We start from the raw sequence: 17,319 nt of genomic DNA, 5'->3' as shown, positions 1-17,319 counted from the left end.
GGTGCGACTAGTTGGCGCCACTAGCGCGTTCTTCGCGCCATTTTATTTAATGAGCAACAAAAATCAGTAGCTGATTCCTGTACTGCTATTGTTTGTATAATGGTTTTGCTTTATAACTATTTCGATTTGTGACTCAGTAGTGAGAATCTGTGGTTAGTCGATAGTAATAGAGACTTCGAGTCCTTCCGATAATTTTTGGAGAATACCGAATATACAGGGTGTCCCAAAAATATCTAATGATCAGGAAATGGGGAATACCTGAGATCATTTCAAACAACTTGTTCCCTGACAGAAATTTTCTCCGAAGTATCGCTAACGAATTATTAATGAAAATCATTCATCAATAAGAGGCGAGATCGCCTGGCGTGAGACGGCCGAGCCAATAAGCACTTAAAGATTAGTGCCATTCCATTGACTTAGCTTTCTCGCAACAACGGAGCTCGCTCTATTCAATGGTCACTGTTTTCCATGAATAACTTGTTAACGATGCCTCGGAGAAAATGTTTGTAAAGGGAAAAGGAAATATATCTTCCTCTTAAAGGAATTAATATACAGAATATTGAATATAATTTAGCAATTTCTGATTTAGAAGAATATCTTAAAGGTACGGAAATGTTCAGGGCAATTATCTAGGCTCATTTCATGGCAAAAGAGTTTGTTTCTTTATTACAACAGTTGAAATGTCTACGCATATTTGATATAAAGGATAATTATATGTTATACATGCTAATCTAGGCTCCAATTTTCTCAATTTCATCTGCGTCATCAACATTAAGTAAACGTATTTTTTTGCCAAAATGTGCCTCTATGTCCTTACATATTGCCATGGCGTGTGAAGAATCTACCAAATTAATGGCAATTCCAGATTTCCCAAATCGTCCTGTCCGACCGATTCTGTGCAAGTATGTTTCGCAATCAGCTTTCCAATTCTGATCCATGGGTAGGTCAAAATTGACTACTATCGTTACTTGTTGTACATCGATACCTAAAAGATGAGTAATATATTTTCAAGTATCGTATGACTCACTTATGTCATTAATAATAAATTGAAATGTATACCTCTAGCTAAAACGTTCGTCGTGATGAGTACTTTCTCCAAACCTTCTCTAAATCGATCTAAAACGGAGATTCTTTGTTCTACTGTTAATTCACCAGACAAAACGGCCACTGCATGCCCATCTTTTGTCATTTTCTCTGCCAACCAATTTGCCGTTTTCCTAGTCTGCGAAAATAAATAGAAAGTATTATTTTATTTATGGTATATAAATCAAGAAAATTTTATATCGACGTAAATATAAATGAGTCGTCTTACATGACAAAAAATGATTGCTTGACCTATTGTTATCACACCGTAGATATTAGTAATAGCGGTATATTTTTCTTCCAAATCTTTGCACTTTACATAATATTGTTCAATATTATCTAAACTCTCTTCTTCCTTTAACAAACGTATTATTAAAGGATTATTAACTATAATCTCCGCAAATTTCATGACTTCTGGTTCATAAGTTGCAGAGAAGAACATCATTTGACAATCACGTCCAAGTTGCCTGTGCAAGTAAAATGTGTAATGCGTAAGTGCGTATAATTCAATGAAATTTATTGTAGTCGCTTTTAATTACTTGTGAATACGGATACACTGATCTTGATGGCCTTGTGTTGCAATCATTACATCTGCTTCGTCTAAAACAAATACCGATATGTCGTTCAAATTAAAGAATTTGAATTTAACAGCCCAATCTAAAACTTTTCCTGGTGTTCCTATAATGATGTGTTCAGTAATTTTTGATCCGCGACTTACTGAAACAATTATATACATTACATTAAGATAAGAAGTATTCGTTTGACGTAGAAATAGAATATACAAAAAATATAACAGCAATGTATATACTACCTTCTTCTCCTCTGACAGCGTATTTGATTTTTATTTCATTACAGAACGCAGACATTTTTGCTGCTACTTCTCCTGTTTGTATAGCTAGTTCATAGGTTGGTGATAAACAAAGCACTTGAGGATAATTCTTAGATGTATCTACTCTGCTTAGCATTGCTAACACAAATGCTGCTGTTTTGCCAGTCCCAGACTGCGACTGGGCTATCATATTTTGGGGCCTGTACAGTCATTATACAAATTTATATTCATGATAAACCTATAACACAAAATATTGTCAAAGAAGGAATGAACTTACGGATCGGCTAGCAATGTTGGTAATGCAGCTTCTTGGATTTTTGATGGTGCATTAAATCCCATTGCGTATACTCCTTTTAATAAAGCTGGTTTACTAAAATATGAGTTGTAATAAATGTATCTTTAATTAAACTATACAATTGTAGAAAATATTACGAATCAAAGATATACATACAGATGAAGAGCTTCAAAAGTTTTTACACTATATAAAGGTGAAGTTGGGTCTTTTCTTTGAATTTCTATATTCTTTTTCGTTACTACTAGCCCTTTGCGTATAATTTTTTGCAAGAATGACTTTTCTGCTGGTGTGATCTGTTCTTCTGCTCCATCGTCACTCTTAGCCTCTGTATTATTTGATGTCTCTTCTACAGGTTGTTTTTCTATGTTCAAGGTAGACACCTGTTGATAACAACTAATTATAGTAGAAAACATTTATTTTCTCCCATTCGATAAGATATTCTTGTTTAGATACCAAGCTACTGAAATTGATTTTATATTATTTCTTTACAACGTATGACATTCATTTTATTTTTTCAAAGAAATGTTCTTTCTAATTACACAATGAATTTGAAGACAAAAAAGATAAAAGTATAAATTATAGAAAAAAAGCTTTACAGTTTCAATGGAAAAAGCATGTATAAACAAAGAAATGTGAGGTTAAACGGGAATTATATACACGTAATAAGAACATTACCTTGGCGGATAACTTTTCTTGTTCATCCGTAACTGTGGTCCAATCTACTTGAGTCGTAGCCATATTTACATCCGTTGTATTCACAATAATTGAAAAACAATTCGATACTGTGGCTGAGACGCCAAAATGCCAAAATGCCAAAATGACAATACACTCTTCACCATGGAATAGTTTTATCACACAGAATGGAGAACCTTGGTTACAAGCAGAGCTCTGAAGCGCCTGTCGTTCTTGAAATTTCCACTCAAGGCCTGTATGATCATTGGAGTCCAGTGTGTTCGATAGTGTCAAGCAGGGCTTGTAATTGACTGCACATGACAGAGGCAGAGCATTTTCAGGAGCTGCTCTGAAATGTGATGCAGACTGACATCACCCAATCAGGGCTCTCAGCATCCTATCCGCTTTATGACATTCTTCCACGAGAGATATTCATCGAAAATGAGATTGGATGATGCCAAGGGATTTTATTTGGCAACCCATCGGATTCATCCAATCCTTTTAGTAAGGTCTCCTCTCCTGACTGTACGCACAGCTTTGCAAGACAGAAAAAAGAGTGAAAGGATTGGCGGGTCCTGCATATTTAAGACTATACAACCAGAACTCTCAGCATCCTGACCGTTCGTGGAATTTCCACTCGAATTAGACGATTCCAATCGATTGCCAATAAAAATCCATTGGCATCATCGAATCTCATTTGCGATGGGTACAAATTTCAAAAGCTTTTCCAAACTTATCAGCAATTGAGTTTGTTTGAATGAATAAATGAATTTTTGCCGAAAATTATTTATATTATAACATGTGTGTAATTTTCAAAAACGGCAATGCGGAAACTTAATGAGATGTAGAAAAGAAAAATAATAAGAAATATCATTGACGTTTGTAGTCTATTTCAAAATTCATTGTACAAAATTGTACGAGTATATTTAAATGATTTTGAAGTTGCAATGCATGAGATTTAAAATGTAGTTTTATCATAACATTACAAAGGTGTAACTTTGAATACATAATTACATCTTAATTTATAGTATGTTAGCTCTATAAATTGTACGATTAACGTTTTATTCATCAACATGTACGTGTTCATGCATCTGAAATTATATGTATAAATTTATCAGCTTTCCATTATACGAGCATATGCTATACATACATGGTAAATAGTAGCTCTTAAATGCACAGCACGCTGTTGTATCTGTCACGTGTATTTTTGTATGAAATATACATTGCATTTGACATATGTACAAATTAAATTGTTAGGACATTTTTACTTTTGTCTGTAAAGGTATATTATACAATTCATTTCCAGCCAAAAATATGTTTTTCTAATCTTTCCAATGCTATATATAGTGTTTCCCTTTCTTTCTACGCATGCGTATATATGTTGAATAATTACAATTATCTATAATTAAATTATTTAATATATGTATACATATATATATATATACATATACATATATATATATACACATATATATAGTCGAAATAAGAAGTATGTAAAATATGAAATGCACATTGAATTATACACAGATTGCTTCAATTAAATCGTGATTTGTTACTTTTAATCACAAATGTAATTATACTATGCATTTTTTGGTATTTGAGTTATACAATTGGCTTGGCAAGTAGTTTCTTTAAGAGATTTTGACAACGGCAGCCATGGTCTTAGTTCCGCTCGATTGCGGTACAAGACGGACAGTTATCAGCGAAAGATCTATCATTTTTCGCTGGTATTTTTTGTGAAACACCATGGCAGCAGACTGCGTCTTAAACACAATTGTTGCACTGCGTTCACCCATTTGTATACCCTACAACACGAATAATATGAACAAAGAATTATTAAACTAATAAGTGGGCTATTTATTTAACGAATAAAGAGAACAATAAAAAAGATGTATATAACAAAATCTTGATAGAATCGTAACGGTGACAAAATTGGCGAAATAAATTTAATCAATGATACGTTAGAAAAATGAAAGTAAGTCTTTTCGATATGTAAGAAATTGTTATAAAACTTCTAAATGTTACATGGCTGCATGCGTTTTTAGTTAACAAAATTGAGAAGAGCACAGAGATGAAATAATGCAGAGTTTGATAAATAAAACATTTGTTATTCCACTTTCTTTGTTATACTTAGCGTTGTTATCGGCTATACTCGAATAAATAACTTGACAAGTTCGTAAGATTGGAAGAATTTGGTTTCCATTAAATAAAAAAAATGTGAAACTTAAAGCAGTACGTTAAATATTTTCTGACACGAAGATTATTTTTATGTAATAGTGAACAAAAATGTTTGTACAATTAGATTATTTTTGTACTAAAGCAACTTAAAATTTGATAATTAATGAAGTGGAAAAGCAAAAGTAAAAGCATTAAAAAACATTAACATTTCGAGTCGAGAGTATATGTCTAGTGCAAAAATAGTCACCTCAATTGTTCCAATCCCTTGACACATACGTCTAATTTGTGCTTCAGATGTACTTGCTGCTAAATTTTCTACCTTTACGGTATTAGTTTTTATTTCCTGCAGCTTTTTCTGTTGGGTCGGTGTTTTTTGAAGTATGACTCTTTGATTGTTCTGAGTATTCATAACAACTTTTTGTGCATTGGTATTTGTCGCAACTTCTTGCACATTGATTATAGTCTTCTGTAAATTTACAGTCGGCTTTTGTTTAAAGATTCGTTGCGGATTGCTAACGATTCTTTGTCCAACAGTTACTGATTTTTTCGACGTATCTGACTGGGCCTGGCCAGCTTTTTGATCTGTAACTTGTGTCGCGTTATTTATTTTGTTCTGTAATATCATCTGACCTGATTTCTGTAGATTTGACACCGTTTTTTGGATAGTTGTGGCAACTTTGTGAGTATTCGATAACGATTTTTGTATAACAACACGCCGCGTACCAGATTGTGTACCCAAAACTTTGGTATTATCGTTGCTTTGCACGATTGCATGCCCGGAGTTATTGTCCTTGGCAAAATCTACCAAATCGTTGGGTTGTAGAGTCTGTACTGTTCTCACAATTCGTACACATGACGATTTTTCTGCAGTCTACAACAGAAATTGCAAAGACATTTCAATTTGTTGTGTCATCGAACCACAAAAGTCATACAAATTAACAATTATAAAAAGAAAAATCAATTAAAGTTTGCCTAGATGATTTGCTAACCAATGATAGTTTTTAAGAATGGAAACTCCTTTCGAATAACTGCACTATTGGAGGAAATAAAAAAAAAAAACAAAAGTTGTTAAAAATATATTTTATTGAAACATGAAAAAAAATATACAGTAATATCTGCGAAATGTGTATATGTTTGTATTTATATATATATATATACATATATATATATATAAATACAAACACACATATACAACATTTAAAATTGATGTATTTCTTCGAGACGTATAAAAACAAATGCAACGTGATGTGCAGCGACAATTTTTTTTAAATACATTACAAGTATATAATAGCTATATAGGAATATATTTATATACAAATAGTATTTCAGCATAGCGTGTGATAGTAAAGAAAACTTGGATAGGTATAGCGATACCTTTTATACAATTTCTGATCAGTGTATGAAGCATATGTCGCTTATGATCGGAAAATAAGCAAAATGTACTTTATGTAAAGGGGAATGTAATAATTCTACTCAATGGTATTCAATTTATGAAATTATAACAGTTTTGAAAAAATTCTACTTATCTCCATTGTCTTCTATTGTTAGGAATAAAAAAATTACAGTAATTTTAATGTTGTACCTCGGTAGCTTGCGTATTGCTAGGACAATTGCGTCCTCTAGCAATACCAATATGACCTTTGCTCATAGAAGTATCTTTTACAGCTCCCATAAGTACCGATGACGATTTCGTATTCCGTGTACCTACATTTGCTGAAAAAAGAAGTTCTTTGTAAATCGCACTGCATCTTCTGCCCAACATAATGGTTCTGTTTCAAATATGTTGAACGTTTTAAGATTACGTCGCGGTCGTTGAAGAAGAAACGTTTATAAAAGTACTAATCATACATACATGAACTACTATCGTTTTTAGCTTCTTCGCTTTGTTTCTCCATTGCAGCCATTTTTCGTCTATTTTCCTTTTCACGTAAAATTTTTTCTCTAAGCCGCTTCTGTTCTTCCATTTTCTTTCTGTACTCTTTCATTTCCGGATCATTCTCCTCGTCCTGAAATATTTCATTTATCAGATAACGCGTTATTACATGACGAAGCTATAGAAAAATTCGTACAGTAGAAAGGATGAAAAATAATCATACAAATGTACAGACCTTCTTCTCGGTACTCGCGGTATTTAAGGTATCTACCGTTCGTACTTCTTGAAGATTCCTATTATTAGGTTTCGTACGTTTCGGACTTGGGTCGCGTAATGGTCTGTCTACCGGATCAGAGATCCTTTTCTGCGGTAATCTACATTTTACCGAAGCGTTCGTGGGTCTGTTTCCTGGCGATTTTTGTTGCGCATGGTTTTGATCATAGCTCTCACGATACATGTTCGAGGAAGGCGGTCTACTCTTTGGAATATAATCGCTTCTATTCTTCGACTGCAATTCTCTGTCACGATAATTCTGACGAGTCCCTCTATGATCCTAATAAGCATTAATATCGTAAGCAAGCGAATTGAAAATTCAATCCGGGTACGATAATGTTGCCTTACCTCTTGGTAACTGTCTTTCGGATCCCATTGACTCGACTTATACTTGGAGACGGCATCGTAACTGCTGTCGCGTGTGTAACTACTTTCAGCGGAATATGGTTTACTGAGTGTTCCACTCTGACTTTTCTGAGGCTTGTTCTCTTGCCACACGTCCGAGAAATATGCATAGGGGTCCTATTTCAAATTTGCGATTCATACGTTTTGTACCACGGAAATAATGGTCAGAAAAGATGTAGATGTTTTGCAGAAAAATTCTTTCTAAATACATACATCGCTCTTATTCTGCTGATAATTCTGCTGATAATGCGGTGGTCCTTGCTGCTGCTGCTGCTGACCGTACGCAGCTTGATTTTGATAAGACGGTAAAGATTGTGAAAAGTGACTGCTAGGAATTTGCGATAACAAAGGTGTTTGTTGCTGAGTGGAATCCCATGCCAGCCTTGCTGCTTCATGCGGAAAAAAGAAAAGATGATTTCGTTCGGTTACAAGTAGCCTTTAGTTGACATTAGTTATAAGCTGGGTTCGGTTGAGCAAATTCCCCCGAAGACTTACCATCGTTGGTCGATTGAACAGCGCCTCGAAAGTGAGGATTGATTAAAATCTTGTGGCCTGGAGGTAAAGGTACATTAGGTACATTGGAAGCGGGCTGTTGCGGTACCGGCAAAGTATTAGTATTAAATTGGCTGGTAGGTACTTGATCGGTATAACCGGACCTCGAATCGTAAACCGGTCGATTTTCAAATTGAGCTTCTTGAAAAGTTGGTCTGTTCTCGTAATGCGGCTGATTCGATACTTGTACGTTGGAATGATTAATGGGTGGTCCTTGGGACGATTGCCGCGGAAATCCTTGCAGCGGTAACGTTTGGTTCCCTTGTAACAATGTAACAGGCGCCGAAGCGACAGACGAAGCGACCAATGGATTCAGGTTTCCAAGCAACGACGCTCCCGGATTTCCTTGTAATAGGGGCCCTTGATTATTCTGCATCAGACGAGTTTGACTGTCTTGCACGTTTAGTACATTCGAACTTTGAAAAGGACCCGGTTGAATCTGTCCGTACGGTGGTTGACTCGGTGAATGATTATTATTGTGACTATAAGGCGGTCCTTGCAGCGATCCTGGCAAATTACCTCGTGGTCCGTAATCTAATCTCGGGCCAATAATTCGGGGGACTATTTGACCTTGAAATTGATTAGGATTGAATTGCGGTCTACTATCTACGAAGTGTGTAGGGCCTTGTAGCGAACCGTTCGGAGAATAATGTTGGAAAGGTTGTACTTGAGAGTTCGATTGCTGATAAATGATCTGTTGGTTTTGTACGTTGTTTGGTACACCGAGAAGAAATGGTGGCCTAGCTTCGAGCAACGGTGGTCTGCATGCTGCTGGTGTTTGACCATCGAAATTCATGTTGCGCACGTTGTTAAACCTAGCAGAACATTTCGGAGATATTTCAGAAATATTTAACACAGTTTACCTATCCTTGTCTTTATTGCAGTAGTGTCAGCAAGATTAATGGAAAGATATCTATTCAAGTACCTTGGATTAAAGTTTCCCGAATTCTGTGTATTAAATCTTCCTCCTCGGTTTCCTCTTGCACTTCGACCTCTTCCGCGGCCTCTGTATATCAACTTCGATGGTTCAGATGTTACAACATTTTCCAAACTGTCCGGTATATTAGTATTCATTTTCGGAGAGACTATAGTTCTCTCGTTTTGAAATCTGTTCCTCCTTTCCTTGGCCTCCTCGCATTCATCGTCCTCCATTCCTTGTCCAGTCGTTGCTGCGTACATCTTTGCATTTTTCTGTAACTTCTCTCGCAAATCTCCTTTGCCGATATTAGCAGAAGTATTAATGTTATCGTTTCCCGAACGTTCATCTTGCTGACGCGTTTGTTCAATTTTGTATTCGTTAATCTCGTCTTGCTCGTAATATTTCGACTGAACGTCTAGCTGATGACCATCATCATAAAAATCATTGTCATTACTTCTATTCAATTCTAAATTTTCATCTTCACCATCTAAGTCGTCATCGAGTGCGTCGGTTACTCCTAAGTCCAGTACATCATCTGTTTCCTCTTCTCCCTTATAGCTATTCTGCTGCTCAGGGAATTAAATTGCCAAATATTTGTAATGAAAATATGATATTTAGCCATAGTCGTTACAATCTACTTTTAAATAACGTATTGCTCTAATATAATCAAATCTGATCTTATCTGATTTAATTTGATCTGATCTCATGCGTGTGTTTCTATGAATGCGAATGTGTATGAGTAAAATGAGAAATTCATGACGAAAACGATGATACGTTGTATATGATTTTTGAACGTAATGTCGCAATATTGAATACTCATATTTCCGTTACTTCATGCTTATAAAATTTTCTTAATTAGATGCCATCGCAAATGTTCCGCTAAAATTCACCGTTAATCACAATTATTGTCTTTACTGCAATCAAGTATTGAATGGAGGTATATATTCGTATCTTAAATAATTATCTCAGATAGATTGTATGCAACAATTGAGACGTAGCCAGGATTATCGAATACTTCTTTCTGACCGAATAATTTTTGAATTACTTAACTTATACTTAACAATAGAATGGAATCATTATAAAAATATATTGTATACATAATGTAACTATAAGTTACAGCAACATGACATATAACAGCATATTACTTTGCATTCATTTTCTATGTGACTTGAACAAACAAAAAATATTTTACCACAATTGAAGATTTTAGTACTGTAATATTTCATGCTGCTGTTCATGTGTTTATGAAAATGAAAATAGATATATGAGCTTACATACTAGGAGAATCAGTACAAGTATCTGTAGAAACGTGAACAATATTAATGATTTTTACAATAGTATTTTGTCATTACTTTAATAACATCTGTATGTAGTAGTCAAATGTTTTAATGAAAAATACTCAAAACAGACGAAACTTCCTTTTCACTTTTATTTCTACTTTCTACTTTATTTGTACAGCATCCAATTGTTTTTAATGTATTGTTAAAAATATAAGAAGAAAAATTAATGTTTTGATTATAAAAAGCGTAAGCATTTTCAATTACAATTGAAAGTATTATTTATATTTAATGCTATAATTTAAAGGTTTTTCAAGAACATAACAGTTTTCTTTGAAATATTCATTAGTTTCATTAAAACATTTTTATGCTACAGATCATTGTATTCGAACACACTGTTGAAAACAATTATTGCCTATTACATAGTTTATAATATTGTCAACTATAATTGTTTGATGTAAATACTTTAACAAAATGGTGTAATGTCACTGGTAGTATTTACAATTAATTTTGATTTTGATTACAGTCAGAACTAATTAAAGTGACATTTTTAAAAGGCAGGGAAAAGGAAAAACATGCAAACGCATTTTTACACATTCAACATTGGAAGGTCCAATAACATAAAGTAGTTTGGTATTTAAAATTTCAGAAATTCACATATAAAGGGATCAATTTATACTTATAAATCCAACTAGAAAATAGAAAATAATAAATTCATTCGTTATCTGTTATTGTAGTTGCTGTATGTAATTTAGAATAGTAAAATTAAATTTACAAATGATTTATAAATAACTACTTTTCGTTTTCCCTGCTCTAATTTTGATCAGACATATTATTTATCTTACATATTCTACGCGTTAATTCCGCATAATAATTTTATGTCCTCATACATCAAATGAAAAGTGAAATTACAACATGAAATTTTCGCTAGTCCAATAATATTTTGGATCATATATGGATTTGCTTTTAACCTCGTATTGGACATATTACATCTGTATAATTTTAGCGGTCTTTAGCACAGAGCACATTGTGATTCTTCTACCTATACAATCCTTTTCAGACGCTTTAACATTTCGTTTCGTACGATTATTTAGACACAAAGAAACAAATGTTTGATTTACTAATGTCATCCTTTGATAAAAAATTATGCGTGGTAAGTTGTTACATCTATACCTTTTGTAGATCTCACATACAACATAAATAAAACACCTATAGATTATATAAGTCTAATAGTGTTGAATTCCCATCTTGCATGCTGAAATATATCATACATAGACAACACGAATATAAGTTGCATTAAATTTAACCCATCTAAATAATATAATCCTTTCACTTTAAAATAATAAAATTATAATTTAATATTTTGGGTAGATAACATTACAACCATACGTGATTGAGATTAATCCATAATTTTCCATTTTCAAATAAGACTCTTCAGAAATTTCCATCATAGAATAATCTTGCATGATAGTTTATGATATTACAATGGTATGCAATTTTTTGTTTAATAACAAAATAAGTTGCAGCAGTATATGCTCACCCTCTCCAATTCATAATCATCTGCTAAAAGTGCCTCTTCTTCGTCGTTTCCAAGATCATATTCCTCATCCCCAAGGTCTTCATCCAGTAAAGTATCATCGCTACACGAAAAAACATTGTACATTAAAGTTTTAAGGAAGAAACAAACAATAGAGTTGCAAGAAGACGGATTTTAATGACTAAAGATATAACATATAACGAAATTACCATCTAGCTTGAAGCATAACGAATTAAACATATTATAAATAGAAATAAAGAACGTAACACGATTAATGATTTTTGATAATACATAATAGGTGTAACTATATACGTCACTAATAGAAGCGATTGTTACTCTAACCTCTACTCAGACAAAGGTAAACGGAGTTTGTTTGAGCAATACAAAATGTGATAAAAAATGCCACCAAATTTGCGATAGCCATTAAAATGATGAAAAGACATTCATATTTCATAATAATTGGAATGAAATTTCTTACTGTTCCGACATCGTACGTAGAATTTCTGACACTTTAACAGAAAAGTCTGTAGGTCTCCCGTCTACGATAGTAATATCTGATGAGTCTGATGACTACGACGTCTACTACAAGTGACTACAAGACAGTATGCTTTACCAGATTGCATCGATAACTTATTTCGATATATCGTTTCTCTTCATAGAGTTCTCGAACTATTTCTATCGATACACATTCAAAACGGCTTTATATGACTAAGCGGGAATTTAAATTAAATTTATAATAAGGTTCCTTTGAAATTGATTAGTTTTCGTTTTAGAGACACTTGCAAATTCTTGGGAGCTCAGGACGTTTTTGGGTATCTTGCTCCCTCTTTCCAAACCAAGTGGCAGTGTGGCGACAGGACATCAGACAGTAACGGGACCTACTCTTATATGCTTTTCTTACTCCTTCAGTAACCCACCCATTTTATAACTCGTCCAATCCGCAGTGGATCCCGCTTCAGTAATGAACCATCAACCAATCAGAACAAAAGAAATCTCTATGTCGACTCGTACTAACAAATCGAGCTGCGGCCTGAAGATACGCGCGAGTAGGACCTATTACTGTACATACATATGTATGTACACAGAGATCAGTCTGTCACTGCCTTCTGTGTGGTTCATATGCCTTTACTAAATCGGCATAGAAGGTGTTGGATCTGTTCTGAAGTCTTATATTCGTTTTACTATAAAATTGGTGTCCACTATGCATTGTATATTAATTTGTACATTTGTTTTCTTGATTATTGTTTAATAAAAAAAATATTTGTAACGTCAGTTTTCGAAAAGCCAACTTGAAACTGAAGAAACTAAAGAAACATGGCTTTGAATATGCACGTTTGTTATAAACGTTTCTTGAAGTATTCTATGAATTTGAACACAATGTCAGATTCCTATAAAACCGATCCTACGTTATTAAAAACCCTTTTACACAGTAAACCAGCAATAATATTGGGGATAGAAACCAGTTGTGATGATACAGGTTGTGGAATTGTTGACAGCACAGGGACTGTATTAGGTGAAGCTATTAGTTCACAACATAAAATTCATTTAAAGTAATTTCAACTGTTATCAATCAGACTGATTGCGATACTGTAGATAATATCATGCAGGGAAGCTCAAGCATTGTTTGCAATAATTATTCTATGTTTCTAGTTTTGGAGGAATTATTCCTTCATTTGCGCGTTCAATGCATACAAGTAATATTACTAGAGTATGTGAAGCTGCTCTCAGGTCTGCTAATTTGAAATTGCAAAATATTGATGCAATAGCTGCAACCGTAAAACCAGGTTTGCCCCTGTCACTCAATGTTGGGACAAAATTTGGAAAGTATTTAGCAAAGATTGGAAAAAAACCTTTCATACCCATACACCACATGGAAGCTCATGCTTTGACAGCGCGAATGATACACAAAGTCTGTCGAACAATATTGGTATACAAAGGAAAATTTTAAATAGAACAACGTAATTACATTTATATTTTTTATATTTAGGTCGACTTTCCTTATCTTGTTTTACTAGTTTCTGGAGGCCATTGCTTACTTGCAATCGTAGAAGGTGTAAGCAAATTTTATTTACTTGGAACTACTTTGAATAATGCACCTGGGGAAGTGTTTGACAAGGTAAAAATGAATATCCGGCTTTTCTTTGAAAATATTATATTACTGGATATGAATTTTTATTGGCACTACTTTAAATCTTTTATAATAATGTAATTATACTGTAGGTTTATATTTATAGATTGCTCGAAGATTAAAATTAAGAAATATTCCTGAATTTAATACTTTAAATGGTGGTTTAGCAATAGAAACTGCAGCATATAAAGCATCAAATGTCGATCAGTTTCCATTTGCTCCTGTAATGTCGCATTATCGCGATTGTAATTTTAGTTTTGCTGGATTATTGAGTAAATGTACAAAGTACATTGAAACACAAGAGAAAGACCACAATATAATTGCTGATTCGATAATTCCTAATGTTTATGATTTGTGTGCAGCCTTTCAGTTAGCTGCTGTAACTCATATTTGTCAGAGAACTCAAAGGGCAATAGAATTTATTGATAATATGTCATTGTTCCCTAATGACAAACGAACTCTGGTATGTACAACAAATACATTGAAAAAATTAGGTTTCACCCAATATATAATTACTTTTTAATTAATTAGGTTGTATCCGGGGGTGTTGCGTGCAACAATGTTCTAGCTAAAGCATTGGATATTATGAGTACAAAATTGGGTTATAATTTTGTACAGACACCACCTAAATTATGCACAGACAATGGAATTATGATTGCATGGAACGGGGTAGAGAGATGGGTTACAGATACAGGTGTTATTAGAAATGAGAATGATATTGATAAAATATCTGTAGAAAAAAATGCTATGTTAGGAGAAGACTGGACGAAAAGAGTACAAGAAGCTGGGATAAAGTGTGATTGGATAAAAATAAAAGCAGAATTGATTTGAATGGTATAATAGGTACATATGTAGTGTACATATTATCAATAAAGGGAGATAATATTATATTGTAAGGAAATTTGTTTGAAACGAATGTTATATAAGTACAGGTGCTTGCCGTTGCGTTCCTCTTTTCAACTTTGTTAGCAAGGAATCTTCCACTGAATCGGTACTGTCTGAATCGTATTTCTCTTCTTCATACTTGTCAATAATATTTCGTAATCTTTCTTTAATTAGCTCTATGTCGCTTTTATCCTTTGAAATTAGAGACGTCGCTAAAATCTCATCGAACTGGCAAAAATTTTCCGGTCCCATAGATTCATAGAATTCTGAAGCATAGTGTGATAAATTATTTAATTTTGGTTTAATTTCGTTAAATGTTTCATTTGAACCCTTGGTATCCATTTTATTTATTAAAAGCATCGCGGGTTTTTGTAATAAATCCGGTTTGTAGAGTGCAATTTCTCTATTTAACAGAAGTATAGTTTCTAAACAACTCCTATGCTTGTACGTATGAGACAGCTGAAATCCCTGAATATCTACAATAAACAATAATAGTTTTGTTCTTTCTAAATGTTTCAAAAAACTATGACCCATTCCTTTATTTATGTGGGCACCTTCTATTAAACCAGGCAAATCTGCAATGGAAATCTGCCTACGATCCGTATAGTTTGCAATACCTATTTGTGGTTTTATTGTTGTAACTGAAAATGAAATAAAGCTTATATTACAAGTTTACAATAAAATTTGTAACTGATGCAACTTACATGGATAGCTAGCAATCTTTGCATTCGCTTTAGAAACTGCTTTCAAGAAAGTACTCTTTCCTGCATTGGGAAAGCCAACCAAACCAACATCTGCAATTAATCTTAGATCAAGAATTATGGTTCGACTTTGACCTTTAAGTCCACAGTATCCTGTAGTTTCGCAACCACCTAAACCACCCTTTGCAACCAAAAGATGTTCACCTTCTGAATTTATTTCCCCTGCAATTCATATGTTTATAAATATATTATGTGTACACATAAATGGCAAAAATTGTACATGATCATTGAAATTATGAAATTCAATGCAAGCAGAGTACAAACAAGCGTTACCTAGTTTGACTTTGTTGTCGTCGTAAACGGTAATACCCACTGGAACACTTATACTCAGATCTGTTCCAGGGGTACCGATAATTCCTCTTGATGTACTTTCACCACCTGGTCCAGCTTTTAGTTTGCATTTTTTAAGCTTAGATCTAACTTTCTCCAGTGTTAAACCCTCTTCTGATATAACAAATACATTTCCTCCTGCACCACCTTTTCCACCGTAATGGGGAAGTCCAGAACCTCCAGGTCCACCGGTTACGTGAACGCGTAAACTGTCAATTATTCCACGACGTCGAAAGTTTCTTGGCAACTAATCAGGTAATATACGTACACATACATGTAACGAAGATGTTTATTGCTATCAACATATATATTAAAGTTAATTTCACTACCTTAACCACTTTGTCTGCATAACCTAGAATACGTGTTAAAACAACCATTCTCGCTCGATTACGTAAAAGATAGTTTTCATGAAATTGATCGGTTTACGTATCGTACCATAATATTCTGTATGTGCACATACATACACACGAAGTTAACTCTGTATTATATATGTTGCAGATGGAAGATTATACAAACACGCATCTGTGTCTGTACGTACACTTCTCTTCTCTATCCTGAATCCTTGATCCTGATCATTGCTGATGTGTGTTGCACATGTAGTATGCATTAAGTTACATGATATATTCAAATTAAAAAACTGAAGTTGTTTAAACATTCGTCACTAATAACTAATGACCGAATTTTGGTTTTAACGTTTTCATCCTTTGCACTCGGAAAATTTGTTTGATATACGTTGTACCTAAGTGTTTTGTCGTCTATGTTCAATTGGTTCGACGATCCGGCAAGCCATTTTGAATTCAAGCAAGGTTTGATTTTTCAGTAAGACTCGCTTCGCAGATTTGCTCGTCGGTTTTTTAAGTTGTTGTACTGGCGTCAAATAAAATTACAAAATGCCTAAAATTGTTTCAATAGTTGCAACCATATGCTTACTGTATAGTTACATGCATACATTACAATGTTTCAGGTAAAGAGTGAGTTTGATTGTACCCCTGTAACGAGTATGTACAACACAGAAACCATGAAAGGGAAGAAGTAGAATAAGATTTGTTCCCAAGCATTGCTGACGCGTCTCTTATCGTTAGAGGCAATTCATTTATTGTGAGAAGATAAAGTACGTCCATATTAATTTGTCAACCTCTAACCATTAAATTTGCATGTTTACCCGACACAATCACTGCTATGTTTCTGAATAGCAACCGTTATCGTTCAGCTATTGTAGCATTTGTTCCATGCTATGTACATCATATACGATAGGATAAAACGCTTCGAACAGATTCTCAAGTTTTTACAGTATGGTAATCATTCAAATAAAAGTAACATTT

The 17,319-nt window shown here is 33.8% G+C and overlaps 4 protein-coding genes across 7 annotated transcripts; 1 reads left to right on the top strand and 3 right to left on the bottom strand.

The window, feature by feature from the left end:
- Positions 1-623: 623 nt before the first annotated feature.
- Dbp80 (putative ATP-dependent RNA helicase Dbp80) lies at positions 624-3,227 on the bottom strand. The gene is made up of 8 exons (XM_078193979.1): positions 2,883-3,227; positions 2,364-2,587; positions 2,190-2,282; positions 1,895-2,112; positions 1,623-1,800; positions 1,313-1,550; positions 1,060-1,222; positions 624-985 (listed from the first exon to the last, which is right to left on the bottom strand). The coding sequence occupies exons 1-8, from the start codon at positions 2,943-2,945 to the stop codon at positions 732-734; spliced, it is 1,431 nt and encodes a 476-aa protein (XP_078050105.1). The 5' UTR covers positions 2,946-3,227; the 3' UTR covers positions 624-731.
- Positions 3,228-3,747: 520 nt separating this feature from the next.
- Positions 3,748-12,490, bottom strand: LOC144476765 (uncharacterized). 3 transcript variants are annotated; one of them, XM_078193965.1, is made up of 12 exons: positions 12,372-12,490; positions 11,897-11,996; positions 9,086-9,645; positions 8,104-8,975; positions 7,822-7,997; positions 7,552-7,725; positions 7,166-7,483; positions 6,910-7,063; positions 6,640-6,770; positions 5,781-5,928; positions 5,305-5,639; positions 3,748-4,684 (listed from the first exon to the last, which is right to left on the bottom strand). In XM_078193965.1, the coding sequence occupies exons 1-12, from the start codon at positions 12,380-12,382 to the stop codon at positions 4,511-4,513; spliced, it is 3,153 nt and encodes a 1,050-aa protein (XP_078050091.1). In that variant the 5' UTR covers positions 12,383-12,490; the 3' UTR covers positions 3,748-4,510. The 3 variants fall into 3 exon arrangements, with proteins under 3 accessions (XP_078050091.1, XP_078050089.1, XP_078050090.1); XM_078193963.1 differs by having other exon boundaries at positions 5,305-5,928; XM_078193964.1 differs by having other exon boundaries at positions 5,305-5,928; positions 7,822-7,994.
- Positions 12,491-12,997: 507 nt separating this feature from the next.
- Tcs4 (Threonyl-carbamoyl synthesis 4) lies at positions 12,998-15,129 on the top strand. 2 transcript variants are annotated; one of them, XM_078195009.1, is made up of 5 exons: positions 12,998-13,443; positions 13,544-13,802; positions 13,881-14,009; positions 14,128-14,484; positions 14,553-15,129. In XM_078195009.1, the coding sequence occupies exons 1-5, from the start codon at positions 13,208-13,210 to the stop codon at positions 14,850-14,852; spliced, it is 1,281 nt and encodes a 426-aa protein (XP_078051135.1). In that variant the 5' UTR covers positions 12,998-13,207; the 3' UTR covers positions 14,853-15,129. The 2 variants fall into 2 exon arrangements, with proteins under 2 accessions (XP_078051135.1, XP_078051136.1); XM_078195010.1 differs by having other exon boundaries at positions 13,273-13,406.
- Positions 14,940-16,769, bottom strand: LOC144477330 (GTP-binding protein 10 homolog). The gene is made up of 4 exons (XM_078195011.1): positions 16,327-16,769; positions 15,941-16,244; positions 15,611-15,829; positions 14,940-15,547 (listed from the first exon to the last, which is right to left on the bottom strand). Exons 1-4 carry the CDS (start codon positions 16,372-16,374, stop codon positions 14,940-14,942), a joined length of 1,179 nt encoding a protein of 392 aa, XP_078051137.1. The 5' UTR covers positions 16,375-16,769.
- Between the last annotated feature and the right edge of the window lie 550 nt (positions 16,770-17,319).

Source organism: Augochlora pura, chromosome 11 (genome assembly GCF_028453695.1).
Source record: "Augochlora pura isolate Apur16 chromosome 11, APUR_v2.2.1, whole genome shotgun sequence".
Lineage (NCBI taxonomy): Eukaryota > Metazoa > Arthropoda > Insecta > Hymenoptera > Halictidae > Augochlora > Augochlora pura.
The sequence above is the reverse complement of the archived record's forward strand: the minus strand, read 5'-3'. Positions and strand labels throughout refer to the sequence as shown.